A 15,685-nucleotide genomic window follows, 5' to 3' on the forward strand; every position below is an offset into this window, starting at 1 on the left:
TCTGTTTGCCTAGGTAGCTCAAAATATAAAAAATATCCAGGACTTGCCCTGACTGGTTTGGCTCAGTGGATAGAGTGTCGGCCTGCAGACTCTAAGGGTCCCAGGTTCGATTCTGGTCAAAGGCATGTACCTTGGTTGCAGGCACATCCCCAGTAGGAAGTGTGCAGGAGGCAGCTGATCGATGTTTCTCTCTCATCGATGTTTCTAACTCTCTATCCCTCTCCCTTCCTCTCTGTAAAAAATCAATAAAATATATATTTTAAAAAATATCGACTTTAAAGGTATTATTCTGATTTTAAACGTTTTATCTCTTCACGTTGTCCTACATATATATATGTATGTATACTGGGAGAGAAGGGGACGAGGAGTAAAAGTTCACAGAGGAGTTTAAATTAGAGTCATCTTCCCCTCCCTAACTCGCCAAATTTAAACACATCCCCGAGCGCGCGCACACACACAGGCACACACACATACGCGCGCGCGCGCGCGCACACACACACACACACAGGCACACACGTGCACACACACACATTTTCCTTCCGACCTCAGTTGCTGCTGACTACCTCGTTTTCCTGCACATTTGAAGTGTTATTAGTTGGTAAATATATTTTTAACCATTTCTCCCATTTTCTGAGATATCTGAGTACGTTCTTTCGTAGTTTGTTTTATTTCTACCTCTGGCAATAACATTCCTGATAAAGACGTAAATCCATGGAATTTATTTCCTTTCTCAGCAGTTAAAAATATTTCGTGACTGTCAGGTGCTACGGTCCCCGCCTTATGGAACTTAGTGCTCGGCGGACAAGTGGCCACTTTAACTTTCTAGAACGAAATGCCTAGCGGGTGATCATCAGTGCTTCCCAAGTTTCTACCTGTTGCGGGGACTTGGTCAGAGGGGATGAATCAGATCTGCCGAACGCGTCATTTTCCGCCCACCGTCCCTCCGCTTTCCGCAGCACCTCCGGAACGCCAGTCACCATGGCCAGCCCAGGCCCCAGGCCCGGCCCTCGGAAGGCAGGCACCCCTTGCCTGGTAACGGAGCTAGGTAGTAGGACCAGGACCAGCACCAGGACCAAGGGGGTGTTCCGACCCGGCGAGAAGCCGAGGCGCAGCTTCCACTTCCTGCAAAGCTAGCGGAGCGCGCAAGTAATGCCCAGGAAGAGAGGGAGCAACACAGAAGAAAGAACGTACTTTAACTCGGCTTCTACCTTGTACCCCAGATGTCTGGGCCGGCCCCTAGAACTGGGACCAACAAGCCCCTCCCTCCCCACCTCTCCGGTCTAATTCTCTGGGCTCCCTCGCCCCAGCTCCGGAGGCACGTGGTCCATCCCTGCCCGGCCCCCGCCGCGCCCCTCCCAGCGCAACCTTCCCGCAAGCCCCTTCCTCATAGCGCCTCTCGCTTCCCCTTTTCCTTCGCTCTTCCGCCCCCCGCTCTCCATCGTCCTTTCTGATTGGTCGAGCGCACCGGGGCCTGGTCGACCAATCGGCGAGCCAGGCTGGCGGCAATGGGCGTGGCCTCGGCGCCGGGGCCCTCAGATCGAGGCCGCCTCCCCCTCTCAGCCGGCAGCACATTCCGCCGCGGTTGCCGCCGCCCGGCCCCGCAGTTGTCTTTGCTGGAGCTGCCGTCGTGCCGGGGTGAGGGCGGGGGGTGGGACGGGTGGGGAGAGGAGAAGGCCGCGGCTGAAGCAGGTGACAGAGGAGGAAGGAAGCGGCGGCGCGGCGAGCGCAGCAGCTCAGGCGGCGGCCCGGTTCCTGGGAGTGTCGGTGCGGCGTGGTGGTTGGGGCGGATCCCGCGGGGCCCGGGCGGGGGAAGGAGTCACCGGCCCGGCCATGGCGGACAACGAGAAACTGGACAACCAACGGCTCAAGAATTTCAAGAACAAAGGCCGCGACTTGGAGGTAAACTCGGGGGCGCCGGCGGGGTGGGGGCCGTGGACCTCGGACCGATCTCCGCCGGGACTTGGAGTTTGGGGAGTAGGGGCGGGAGCCGTCGCCGGGCCGCGGGGGAATGGCGCTGGGGGCCGGCCCGTCCGTGACGCCTTTGCTAACGCGCCGGGAAGTTTGTGTCGGGCCTGGTCCGCCTCCGCGGGGAAGCGAGGTGCCGGGGGACAGCAGGCGCGGCCTAGGCCTGCCCGGCGGAGCCGGTCCGGCGCGGGTGTGAGGGGCTGGGCCGCGCCGCGGGGACGCCGGGCGCGGCGAGTGCGGAGGAGGCGGGTGTGCGGCGCGCCGCTTCGGCCCCGGCGCGGCCCCCATCCCGGCAGCCGCGGAGATTTGGGCTTGGGCTCTGGCACCGGCATTCGGTGCCCCGGGAAGGAGTGCGGTGGGGGGTAGGGGGAGAGGGGGCGGCGAGCGTGTGGCGACCGAGGGGGGCTCGGAACTTCCTCGGCGAGGCCCGAGGCCTCTCCACTTGAAGGCATTTTTTTCCTGGTCCTCCCGACTCCCATTTTACCTCTGCCTCCTCCCCGTATCTAAACTACAGGAGTCAACTTCGGTTTAAAAAAAAAAAAAAACGCCCCCGGCGTGAGGGGCCATCCCGGTGATGCTAAAACTGCCTTCCTGCGGCCTCTGTTTTCCTGTGGACACAGCGGATTCAAGATGTGGCTCACGGGGTGCCCTTTTCCAGGCAAAGGATGCCCCTTGTTTCAGCTTGTTCACAAACCTCTGACCCCCTCCCGCGAGACCACCAGCTGCATTCTGACATGTGAAGTCCAGAGGGCTATGCAAAGCTTTCATCCTCCGGTCTGCGGTCTCCTTTCCCTCCACCTGCCGGGGATGGCAGTGGGGGATGGGGCGGGCTGTGGAATGGCACCATCGCATTTTGTTATTTTAAAGGGGGCGAGGGGGGGAACCCACCGACTTTAATTAACACATAAAGCTGCTCCCGAGGTCCTTAGGCTGCATACGGTGTGTGGGTTAAAACACACACACCACACAGATTTTTGATACATTTCTTCCCTTCAATGTAAGAGTTTAGATATATAGGGTTTCGTGGGTTTTTTTTTTAAATCCATTCTGCATCTGCATCGAAAGTTTTCATGAGAAAGTGGTAAAGTAATATTTTTGTGTTGTTCCTCTGTACTTTTTTTTAATGCTGAGATGTTCAAATTCCCATCACCCCTCTTTGAACTTTACCCATTTGCTTGACTGAAATAGTAACTTTTTGGGGGCTTTCCACAGAGCCATTTGATCTCAAAGGTAGTTTTGTGCTGTCTTCATGGGTTTCATAGTTTGAGAAACTATTCAGTAGCTTGGACTAGGCTATTCTCTCATTTTAAAGTTAAAATGGGGGGGGGGGAGGTGTCACAAATGACAAAACTTAAAAACATAAATACAGTTACAAAATCCAGAAAAATGGCAATTAGGTGCTTGACAAATTCTTTTCCCTCCATTTTTAGCTACATTTTTAAAAAATATATATTATTGTTGATTTCAGAGAGGAAGGGAGGAGAGAGATATAGAAACATCAAAGATGAGGGAGAAACATTGATCGACTGCCTCCTGCACACCCCCCAGTGGGAATCAAGCCTGCAACCCAGGCATGTGTCCTTGACCATAATCGAGCCCTGGACCCTTCAGTCCACAGGCTGATGTTCTATCCACTGAGCCAGACCGGCTAGGACTTGGCTACATTTTTTAATTGATACATAATTGTTACAGTTCACCCATTTAAAGTGTTTTTTGTTGTTTTCACAGAGTTGTGCAATTAACAGTACATTTGCATTCCACACCTTCTACTTAATTTCCTTTCAATGTACACAAATCCGTGCACTAGCCCTCCTATCCTATCTAATAAAAGGCTAATATACAAATCAACCCAACTGCAAAACCACTGGTTGCTATGATGCACACTGACCGCCAGGGGGCAGACGCTCAATGCAGGAGCTGCCCCCTGGTGGTCAGTGAGCTCCCACAGGGGGAGCACCACTCAGTCAGAAGCCGGGCTCACGGCTGGTGAGTGCAGCGGCTGTGGTGGGAGCCTCTAGTTCAGGGGTGGGCAAACTTTTTGACTCGAGGGCCACAATGGGTTCTTAAACTGGACCGGAGGGCCGGAACAAAAGCATGGATGGAGTGTTTGTGTGAACTAATATAAATTCAAAGTAAACATCATTACATAAAAGGGTATGGTCTTTTTTTTTTTTTTAGTTTTATTCATTTCAAACGGGCCGGATTCGGCCCGTGGGCCGTAGTTTGCCCAAGGCTGCTCTAGTTTCATATAAATGGAGATACACAATATGTGTTCTTTTGTGGCTGGCTGGCTTTCAGGTAGCACCATGTTTTTAAGGTTCACACATGTAACAAGAATGTATCAGCGCTTCATTCCTTTTATAGCTGAACTAGGGGCCTGGTGCATGAATTCGTACACCAGTGGGGTTCCTTGGCCTGGCCTATGGGATCGGGCTGACACTGGCTCTCCAACATCCCCCAAGGGGGTCCCAGATTGCAAGTGGGTGCAGGCCAGGTCGAGGGACCCCCACCAATGCACAATCGGGGCTGGAGAGGGACATGGGAGGTTGGCCAGCCAGGGTGGGACCGCGGGAGGGCTCCAGCGTGTGTCCAGCCCGTCTCGCTCAGTCTCAGTCAGCCAGACCCCAGCAGCAAGCTAACTGATCAGTCAGAGCATCTGCCCCCTTGGTGGTCAGTGCATGTCATAGCTATTGGTCAACCAGTCGACTGTCTGCCCCCTATGGTCAGTGCACGTCATAGCAACTGATTGACCAGTCAACTGTCTGCCCCCTGGTGGTCAGCGCACATCATAGTGAACAGTTGAGCGGTCTTAGCATATCATTAGCATATTACACTTTGATTCATTGAACGGATGACCGGACACTTAACATATTAAGCTTTTATTATATAGGATAATATTATACTGTATGGATATGCCACATTTTGTTTATTCATCAGTTGATGGACATTTGCATTGTTTCCACTTTTTTTTTTTTAATATATTTTATTGATTTTTTACAGAGAGGAAGGGAGAGGGATAGAGAGTTAGAAACATCGATGAGAGAGAATCATCGACCAGCTGCCTCCGGCACATCTCCTACTGGGGGTGTGCCCGCAACCAACGTACATGCCCTTGACCGGAATCGAACCCGGGACCCTTCAGTCCACAGGTCGACGCTCTATCCACTGAGCCAAACCGGTTTCGGCTCCACTTTTTTTTTCTATTATGCATAATGCTGCTATGATCATACACATTTTTGTGTGGACCTATGTTTTCATTTTTCTTTGGTTGTATACCTAGGAATAGACTTACTGGTTCACATGTAACTTTATGTGTAACATTTTGTAGATTGACAAACTTTTCTTAAGTGATCCTTATTTTTTTTAATTGATGTTCCCCCTTACTGAGTATCTCTTATTTAGTCAAAATAAGACTAAGAGCTGACTCTGCATTAGAACAATATTATAATATATGGTTTCTAAAATAACTAAAAATACACCCATTAAGCAGAATTTTTTTTTTTTTGAGATGTTCATAGTGCCTTATGGGCATCTTCTACTAACTTTGATAGCCTTGTGTATACATTAGAATAGGAATATTTTCAGCTAAGGAAATGACAAATTACTGTAATGGAAAGTCATACTTTCTCCTCATTTGTGACTTACTCAAAGTCTCACATGCCTGTATTGAGATAGAAACATCTTTTATTATCCTTAGAGCACACCAGGATGGCCTATTTTATGTATTTATTAATTACATATATGTCTGTGTCTCTCGGAAACTTAATTATGCACATTTCTAAATATGGTTCTATGTTGTACTACAGCAAATTTTAAGGCAGTATTGTTTTTTGGTTTGTTTGTAATGACATCATCTGTTTCATTGAAAAGTCTCGCAAGAAGAATGAACCAGTGCTGTCCAGTGAATTTTATTTAATCCAGTATTCCATTGTAACATGTAATCAATGTTGAAAAATGAAATCGTTTATATTTTTTCATACTAAGTCTTCAAAATCTAGTTCATATTTTACACATACACCTATCTCAGTTTGGACAAGCTATTTATCAGGTGCTTAATAGCTGCCTGTGGCTGTCTACCTTATTGGACAGCACAGATATAGAATATAGCATATAGAGTGAAGTAATTGTAGCATTTTTCGGTTTATGATCTAACATTCTTTCAAAATTATGAAGAGTACAAAGTCCTAGAGCTTCGTTTAATCTGATCTCTAACTTTGTGACCTTGGGAAAATCAGACTTAGGGTTCTTCTCTCTCTAAAACAAGAGGTACTGTTTCATGAGTGTTGCGTAGTTTAATAGGTTGTTAGGAAGATGCCTAACAATTCTCTGAGCATTTTATCACTTTCAGCTTTTCTCCTTGAGAGGAAGAAAGAGGGTTTAAAAGGATTCTGTGTAACTTTTTCTTTTATTCCTTTATTTGCAATTGCCTCTTGTTTTTTTTCTCTGTCTTCATATATAATTTAAGTTGAGCTTAAAATTAATGGGGAAAGTTTTTAAAGTAGAAACATCTTATTGCTTATTGAAGAGTATTTTTGGCACAAGGAATCAGTGACTTTTCTAAAGTCATAATTTCTAAGTCATTGAGTCAAAACTTATTCATGGCTTCCAATCTCATATTCATTCCTATCTTTAATTCAGCCATACTGGCTCCTCCAAATGGGTCATGCTAACTTCTTGAGAGAGAAAAGCACCAAACAAGGCATATGTCAGTACCCATTTAGAATAATTTATAGGAACTGTCAGATTATATCCAATCTTGGCTTCTTTAATGTAGAGGATTATCATTATTAGTTTGAGAATAGTAACTATAAGAAGGATATGCACAGTGCAACACAGGAAATGGTTAGTGACCAAACTTCAAATAAAAATTGTCAGGATAAAGCAAATTAAACTCATCTAGTTTGCGGGGGGAGGGTGGTTGTTGATTTTGTTTTTGATCCTTACCTGAGGATATGTTTTTCATTGATTCCTAAGAGAGAAAAACAATGATTGGTTGCCTCCCGCACTCTCCCGACGGATCCAGAATCAAATCTGAGGCTCTTCGGTGCATGGTGCACAGGACGAGCTCTAACCAACTGAGCCACACAGTCCAGGACACATCTAGTTTTGTTTTCAAAGTAGAGAGGGAATTCTCTAGTAGACTTTCTAATAAACCTACATAATTTTTATAGAAGTTCTGAGAGTATCTAGTTATGAAAGTATCCAGGTTTGAATAGAACATAAATTATGTTCAGAGAATAATTAGATCTTTTTTAAAAATATATGTTTTATTGATTTTTTTTTTTTTTTACAGAGAGGAAGGGAGAGGGATAGAGAGTTAGAAACATCGATGAGAGATAAACATAGATCAGCTGCCTCCTGCACACTCCCTACTGGGGATGTGCCCACAACCAAGGTACATGCCCTTGACCGGAATCAAACCTGGGATCCTTCAGTCCGCAGGCCAACGCTCTATCCAATTAGGGCGAGAATAACTAGATCTTATAAACACACAGCTTCAAGGAAAAAAACTCACCCTGAATACAAAAGAATATTAAAATACTGGAAACTTGATTGTCCACACAACATAAAATATGAAGTCAGCTTGAACTTAAAAAAAAAATAGTTTCTTGAGGAGTTTAATAAATTAATCAGCTATTTAAAAAATGATCAGCTATTTTGTTTAGAAATGGCCTTGGTTATTTGTTAAGTTGTACAGAGCGAAAAGCATTGTTAAGCAATTAAGTCTTGTTAGCTTTTAGAGGCTGACCTCTCTCATCACAAATCTTGGAACATATTTACTATACTTAAAATAACTACTGTCTAATTTTTCATATAATAGTCCAAGCATGTGACACTATGAAATATTTGATAGAAATATAGTTCAAAATTAAATTATTGTTTCCATGCTTCCTGTCAGTTTTCCTAGTTTACAAGGCAACCAATTTCAGAATTGCTTCATTGAAAATTTCTTAAGCGATAACAAGATTCTTTCATAGTCACTAGTATGTCAATTGAATATTCAAGATTAGAAGAATTGTAGGAGTGATTTAGCTTAATGAAACTAGAAAAAATGTGTAAGTAGTTTTTGAACATTTATTCCTAATACCTGATAGTGGTTATGGGTCCTTAAAATATTTTTAAATGTTTACTGGAACTGCATTCATCTACTTTAGGCCAATAATAACAATGAGAGCTTGTGAAATCTAACCTTGAATGATGATTTTGGTACTTGCTGGCTTAGTCTTGGAACAGAGGAGAAATGGGATAGAAGGGATCTAACTCATTGAGTACCTCTTGTATATGCTTTTAATTGTATTCTCATTTCTCTCAATCTTATAAGCAGAAATTATTAATCTTATATTAAAAAAAACTCTAGAGTTAAGAGACTTAATAGCATAACATTCAAGGGAATGATTTTAATTCACGTGTGCCAAAGTCTGTACTGTTTATACTGTGCCATATTACCTCCAACTTCTCTCAGCCTTAATACCGATCTCAAAGTTGATTAAAAGGTTCCATGTAAAAGCATCTAGCATAGTCCCTGGGGTATAAAAGAAATCAATGTATCATTTGCGGGCTTTAAACTCTAGGGAACACAATCCATATACTAAGCTTACCCTTTAGGTTTACTAAAAGACAGGGCTAGGGAAGACTCCTTTCTATTACAGTTAATATGAGAACAATATTTATATTAGCACACACTAAAGACCAATATATATACGTGCTTGTAAAGGTCTTAATTCAGAAGTTTTCAAAGCTTTAGGATCAAGAACTGTTTATACTGTTAAAAATTAAGAATCTAAAAGAGTTTTGTGCATTCTCCCAATGCACCATTTTAGAAATGAACACTTAAGAATTTTAAAAATTAGCTCATATAAAAATAATAATAAAGCTATTTTATATAAATATAAGTTTCTAATGAAAAATGACTTATTTTCCAAAACCCCTAAAATGGTTTTGATGGGGAGACTGGCCATGGAGAAAAATCTTAAATATTGGGAATCTGTCAAAACCATTTGATGGGTTTTGATGGGAAGACTGGCCATGTTTAACTTTTTTGTTTTTCCAGGTATCAATATTTGACTCAGAAATAGCTAGCTAGCTGGATTCTCCTATGTCTAAATTTAGTCTTGAGGTATGCTGTTTTGGTTGAAGTGTATGAAGAATATCCAAGTTGAAAAGGGGAGGCAGTTGAAAAAGCAATGGTTTAATAGCTGTTTTAGATAATTGTGAGAATTACTCTTTGATACTATACCGTAACTTCACAAGTAGTAGTTTCTTCAAGGTTAGTTGCAATTTGGAATTTGAAGCCACATCAGAGAACTTGTCTTACTGTTACATTGAAATTCATTTCTTGGATTTGGTATCTTTTACTCATGTTTGATTTTATAACATCATGTATTGGTCATTTGGAAAATATTAGTTCATTGAGTTATATAGCTCTTCCAAATGCTGATACTTTTTATTATATAATGGAAATCCACAATTGTTAATGTCACCACATGGTTCATCAGAAAAATCTTAAATATTGGGAATCTGTCAAGCTCACAGTGGTGGATACAAGTACTCTAAAAGTCTTATTTTCACTTGAAAGCTCAACTTTTATTATTAACAATAAATACTGTAAGTTGTTTCCTTGAAGCCAAAGCTCACTTTGCTCATTTTTGTGAAAACATCTGCCAGGCACTGTCTGAGTGACCATAATTTGTCGCTCTTGCAAGTAAAAGTGGTTTTCCTTGAAAACAATGGCCAGTTCAATTCTCAGCTCATACAATTGCACAAATACTTTTTCCTTGAGACAGTCATCCTATTCCAGAAGTGCATATGCTGCAAAAGTTGTTTATGTGTAGTCCATATTTTATCACAAAATTTTAGAAAGAAAAGTTGGTGGGGGGGGGGGGGGGTGGTGTTTTTTTTTTTTTAACCTGAAATACAGTGACTACTAATATAGCTTGGTGATATTGTTTTAATTCATGCTAAAGCACCCACTGAGTTTCATTGCACTGCAAATGTTAAACACAATAAGGAAGTATTAGTAGTAATATTTTGAAATAGTTTTGATCTTACCGACCCTCTGAAAAGGTCTCAGTGTCCCCACAGGGGCCCATTGACTGCCATTTTTGTTTATTATTGTTGCTTCTGTTACTAGTGACCATCAAGTAATAATGGTTCTTAAAAGGCTTGATAGTATTACAGTTAAAGAACATGGACTGTGGAGTTACATCTGGATTTGAACCCTGATTCCTCCATTTAGTAGATATGGAAGTGACCCTAACAGTTCCTGGCATATAGTACCTACAGAGTGAAAGGAAGCTCTTTGTATTTCTACCAACTTGCTTCATCATGCATTACATCCAAATAACACCACCACCACCACCACCATGTTCCCTGTTAGAGTAGCATTTTGTTTGCAATTCCTTTTCTAATGGTGTGCACCATAATTCAAATCATATCACATGAATTGGGGAAGGCTTCCTTTTCCCTTCATTAGCACTCAAGTGAAAGCCTACTTTCTCCTCTGTGCTTTAACCAAATTGTTTCAAAATTACTAGTCTGACTTCATTTTTCTAATTCTGTGTTATAAGTAAGTTAGTAAATACCTTATGTACATTTTGTAACTTTTCCCAGAAGATTATAGATTTAACCAGAAAATAGCTCTAATTCACAATGAACAATGATCTAAGGTCATAGACATGTGCTGGTAATACAAGAATAGCTTGACTATCTTAAATGCTAAACTTATTTCTATTACTGTTTATTTACATTAGAACAAAATTTGATTAGTTTTCACTTTTACTCCAAATTTAATTTACATTCAACTTAAAAATTACATCTTCAATAAAGGTTATATTTTGACAAACTTGGAATTTCATTAAATTTTTATTAACTAAAGTCACAATCCTAAAATAATGTGGTGTGTCATAATTTGGTGATAGACTATGAATTGCTTTCTAATATTAAAGGAAAAAAAGGTCTACCTCAGTTTTTCTGTTCTTCAATGTAATCTTTAGTGTTATTCATATCTACTCTTAATACTTGTTTTATTTTTTATAGCTTTGTTTGTTTGTTTGTTTCTTAAATTAGGTGTTACTTACATTTATTTATAGTAGTTGTGTCCTGAAAGACCTAGAGGTAGTCCCTACTTGGTTATATTAAATGAACATATCCTGTTTGCCACCCATCCTGCCTATTTACCCTGGGCCTCTTTAGCCACTTTCCACAGCTATTCCTGGTCCAGGAATACAAGCAAAGATTTTTATTTAAGATTTTCAAATAATGGTTACATCATTCTTGGTTCTTTAGTAAGTATGAAAGCCAGTGTTTTCTGGCTTTCTTTAGTTTAGTGGCACTAAGGATACCATGAACTCTTTTTTTCCATAACGTTGATATTGAAAGTTAGGTTTGATAGCTTTAGGCTGAAAGCGCTGACTTTTAATATTATGTAGTTATGTTTTCGGGAACAGAAACCTAGCTCAAATTAGTTTAAGTATAATAGGGGAATCTGGCTCTCATAACTTTTGTAAGTCCACTGCCACAGCTGGCATTAATTATAAGAGTACTAGTGGAAGTCTGGAGGACTCTGATTGAACAAGGTTTGATTGCATGCTTAGACCTGAATTAATTGCTCTGGGCAAAAGAATGTGGTTCTGTGATTGGCTAGCACAGGGTCATGTGCCATTTGTCCAGCTGTGTATGTATGTTCACACATGTGTGTTGGAGATTGGGAAGGGTGTTGAAACCACCACTAAAACCAGGTTTTCCAAATGAATGAGGAATCTTAGAGTAAAGAAGAAAGGAAGAAAAAATCTATTGAAAACAAAATTATGAAGTACTACCATCCAGTACAGATGTAGAATGGTTCCCTGTTTTGCCTTTGAATATTATGTGGAGATGTTCTTTGTATTACAAATCTATCTGTAGAAATAAGTTCATTGTTGATCAACTTTTTCCTCAAACATCTTATACCAGAGTATTCACATTTTTTCTCTTAATGTCTTGAACAATTTTTTCCAATTCTCTTTTGTTCTCCAACTTTAAAACAGTAACAGTATTCACTTTAAATTATGAAAAAGTTTGTTTAGGGCCAATGAACAAATAAAAGATATGATCAATATTATTAGTCTTTGGGGAAATGTAGCTCAAAACCATAATGATACCACTTCACACTTACTAAGATGGCTGTAATCAAAAGACAGACACTAACAAGTGATGGTGAGGATGTGGAGAAAATGGAACCCTTAGACATGGCTGATGGGAATGTAAAATGGTGGTGCCACTTTGGAATGCAGGTTGGCATAAACTCAAAACGTTTAATGGCAATTACACTTCTAGGTATAAACCCAAGAGACTTGCAAACAAGTGTCTGCACAAAAACTTGTACATGAATGTTCATAGTAGTCTTACACATTATAGCCAAAACATGGAAACAACCCAAATGTCCATCACCTGATGAATGAGTAAACAAAATGTGGCACATCCATACAATGGAATATTATTCTGCCATAAAAGGAAATACTGCTACATGCAACAACATGGATGAATCTTGAAAACATTTTGCCAATCACAAAAGATCACTTATTCTGTAACTAGAAGCCCAGAGCATAAAATTCGTGCACAGGTAGTGTCCCTAGTGACTGCCAGCTGTTGGCCAGGGCCTTCCTTCGTTCCATACCGCCCCCTGGTGGTCAGCACACGTCATAGCGAGCTATTGAACTCCTGGTCAGTTGAACTCCTGAGGGAACATGTTGCATATTAGGCTTTTATATATAGAGATTCCATTTGTATGAAATGTCCAGGTGTGGGCAAATCCATAGAGAAAGTAGATTAGTGCTTGGTGGTACCTGGGACAGGGAGATAGGGAGTGACTGCTAATGGATATGGGGCTTTTTATGGTGAAGATTGATGTGCAAGTTTTTAAACATACTGAAAACCACAGAAATGTACCCTTTAAGTGAGTGAATTGTATGGTGTGTGAATTATATCTCAATAAAGTTGTATGTTTAAAAAAAAAAAAAAGAAAACACCGCAAAGCTTAATTAAGAGAAATAAGTAGAGGCTGTGACTACTTTCTACTACTGGAGGTCACGGGGAACTCTTGGCAACTTTTTTACTGACTTGTCCGTCTAGTCTTTCCTGTATTGAATTCATTTGTTCAGCTTCTGTGTCCGAGGTTCTGTTGTAAGCAGTCAGGATAGAGCAAGAAATAACATGGGCTAAATCTTGTTCTTATGGAGTTTACATTCTGGCAGGTCAAGTTTTCTCAGATTACTGCTCTAAATTGATCCTGTAGGGATATTCAACCACTATGAGCAAGAGTTGTATTAGATCCTTTATCTTGCCTTACTAACCTGAGTACCTCAAATTTGAAAGGAAAGGATGTTCAATAAATGGTTGGTGTTCAATAACTCTTCCCTTGATATTTGTGGAAAAGCTTGATTTTTATAATGGGAAGAACTGGGGTTGCATCTCATTGGCTATATGTCATTAGAAAACCTTAATAGTAATGATTTAATTTCAATATCTAGAAAATTAAAATTCCACCATAGTGGGTACTTGTTTTGATGAAGTTTTTGAGAATGCAAGGAACACACTTATTCAGACTAGGTCAAATAAAGATGGGGTCTTGGGAAAATTAAGGAACCAATTCTTATGTTATTTAAGATACTTGAGGTAGGTGATAGGAAATCACGTATCTTCTCTGTACTGCTCTGCCAGACACAACTCAGCTACTGTTTTAATTTTTCCAAATACTGCCTTAAGCTTGATATTTGTATTAAATTACTGAGAAGAGAATCTGATTGAGCTAGTAAATTCAGTCCATGCTGAAGAGGATATTTTTTACTGCTGGTTTTTTTATGGCATGTCTTTACCATCACCCCCAGCTGGTAATGAGGTGGGGGCTGTCTGTTGCTTCCATCTGCAACAGCTTCCCTGGAAAGAGAAGTTTCTCTTACACAAGGTTACAAATTTACATTATTTAGTTAATGTCACTCCATTCTTTTCTGTTAACTTTTTACTCACTGTTGAAATCTGGAGCAAATCATTATTACCTTGATATAATCTCATCTCCATTCTGGTTACCTTGTTTCTGCTATTTCTCTTTTCTAATTTATAAAATAATCAAAGTGTTTCTTTTAAAAATAAATTAAATAACACACACCTCTCTGCTTCAGTAGCTTCCCACCACATTTAGCTTTCAAACTCCTTACTGAGACCTTCAAGGCCTTTGCCAAATCTGGTTCCATCTTTTAATTCCTCTAATTCTAACATATCAATAGCCCTCTCCTCTTTAGACCCTTCACACATGCAGATCTGACTGTTAGAATGCCCTCCCTAACACCCCTTTATCTTCATTCCCTTTCACCTATATGGTTATTTCTCATCCTTTGAAGCTTTGGTATCATTTATTAGGCCATCCTGAACAAACTAATTGAAAAACCCCCTGTTGTTTACTTAAAAACACTTTGTTGCTAAAAAAAATACTAACTATAATCCAAGACTTCAGCAAGTTATACTCATTTTTGCTGGTGGAAGGTCTTGCGTCGATGTTGATGAATACCCAATATCTGTGAAGTTCTTGGGTGAGGGTTTTTTAAAAATGAGGTATGCCTGTATCTGACCAGATTAATTCTTACCTTTTTAGTTTATAATCCCCCCATCTATATAGCTTCATCTCAGATTCTTCTCCCACTTCAGGCAGGTAAACCCACCTTGCCTTTACCATTCAGTCTCCTTTTCTGTCTTTGCTTTTATTGGACTCATACTATAAAAACCTTCTAGTCCTACTTTTACCTTGCCATTTCTTCCTTACATTTCCAGGTTGAATTTAAGTGTCCAGGCTTCAGTTAAGTTTTTCTTCTTTGCACTGATTTATATTGGTTATTCCTTTTATTGAACTCTTATTTATTTTTTACTCATATTTTGGTGTTTCCTCATATAAGATGTTTTTTACTTGTCATATATTTTATAGAGAAAAGATCTGACAAAAGAATATGTATGATTTATACAGCAACAAATCAGGTAACCTCGATGAAGTGGATAAATTCCTAGAAACACATAACTTACCAAGACTGAATCATGAAGAAATAGAAAAGCTGAACAGACCTATGACTAGTAAGGAGATTGAATCAGTAATCAAAAATCTCCCAACAAAGAAAACCCCAGGATGAGATGCCTTCACTGGTGATGCTACCAAACATTTAGAAGACCATTAAGTTAATCCTCCTCAAACTCTTTCCCAAAACGGAAGACAAGGGAACACTTCCAAACTCATTCTATGAGGTTATTATTACCCCGGTACTAAAGCCAGGCAAAGACACTGCATGAGACAACTAACTGCAGATCAGTATCCCTGATGAATAGCATTGTAAATTTCATTCAAATTCATAAATATCATTTTGAATTTTAACAGCATATTAAAAGGATTATACGCCATGACCAAGTGAGATTTATTCTTGGAATGCAAGGACAGTTCAATATATGAAATAAATCATTATAGTATACCATAAATTAACAGAACAAAGGACAAAGTCACATGATCTCAATCGATATAGAAAAAGCGTTTGACAAAATTTACTCTTTTATGATAAAAAAAACTCTCAACAAACTCAGAAGAAAATGACCTGAACATAATATAGACCAGATAAGAAAAGCCCCAGCGGACATGATACTCAGTAGCAAAAGACTGAAAGCTTTAATATAAGATCAGGAATAAGACAAGGATGCCCACTTTGACCTG

At 40.5% G+C, this 15,685-nt stretch overlaps 1 protein-coding gene across 1 annotated transcript in view; it reads left to right on the plus strand.

The window, feature by feature from the left end:
• The first annotated feature begins 1,561 nt into the window (after window positions 1-1,561).
• Window positions 1,562-15,685, plus strand: part of KPNA4 (karyopherin subunit alpha 4) — a 57,539-nt gene continuing 43,415 nt past the window's right edge. Inside the window, exon 1 of the mRNA XM_070406894.1 lies at window positions 1,562-1,899. Within this exon, the coding sequence (XP_070262995.1) occupies window positions 1,831-1,899 (69 nt within the window). The 5' untranslated portion in view covers window positions 1,562-1,830. The remainder of the gene's footprint in view (window positions 1,900-15,685) is intronic.

This window comes from Myotis yumanensis, unplaced genomic scaffold, assembly GCF_028538775.1.
Source record: "Myotis yumanensis isolate MYYU_CA2020_CCGP unplaced genomic scaffold, mMyoYum1.0.hap1 SCAF_2, whole genome shotgun sequence".
NCBI lineage: Eukaryota > Metazoa > Chordata > Mammalia > Chiroptera > Vespertilionidae > Myotis > Myotis yumanensis.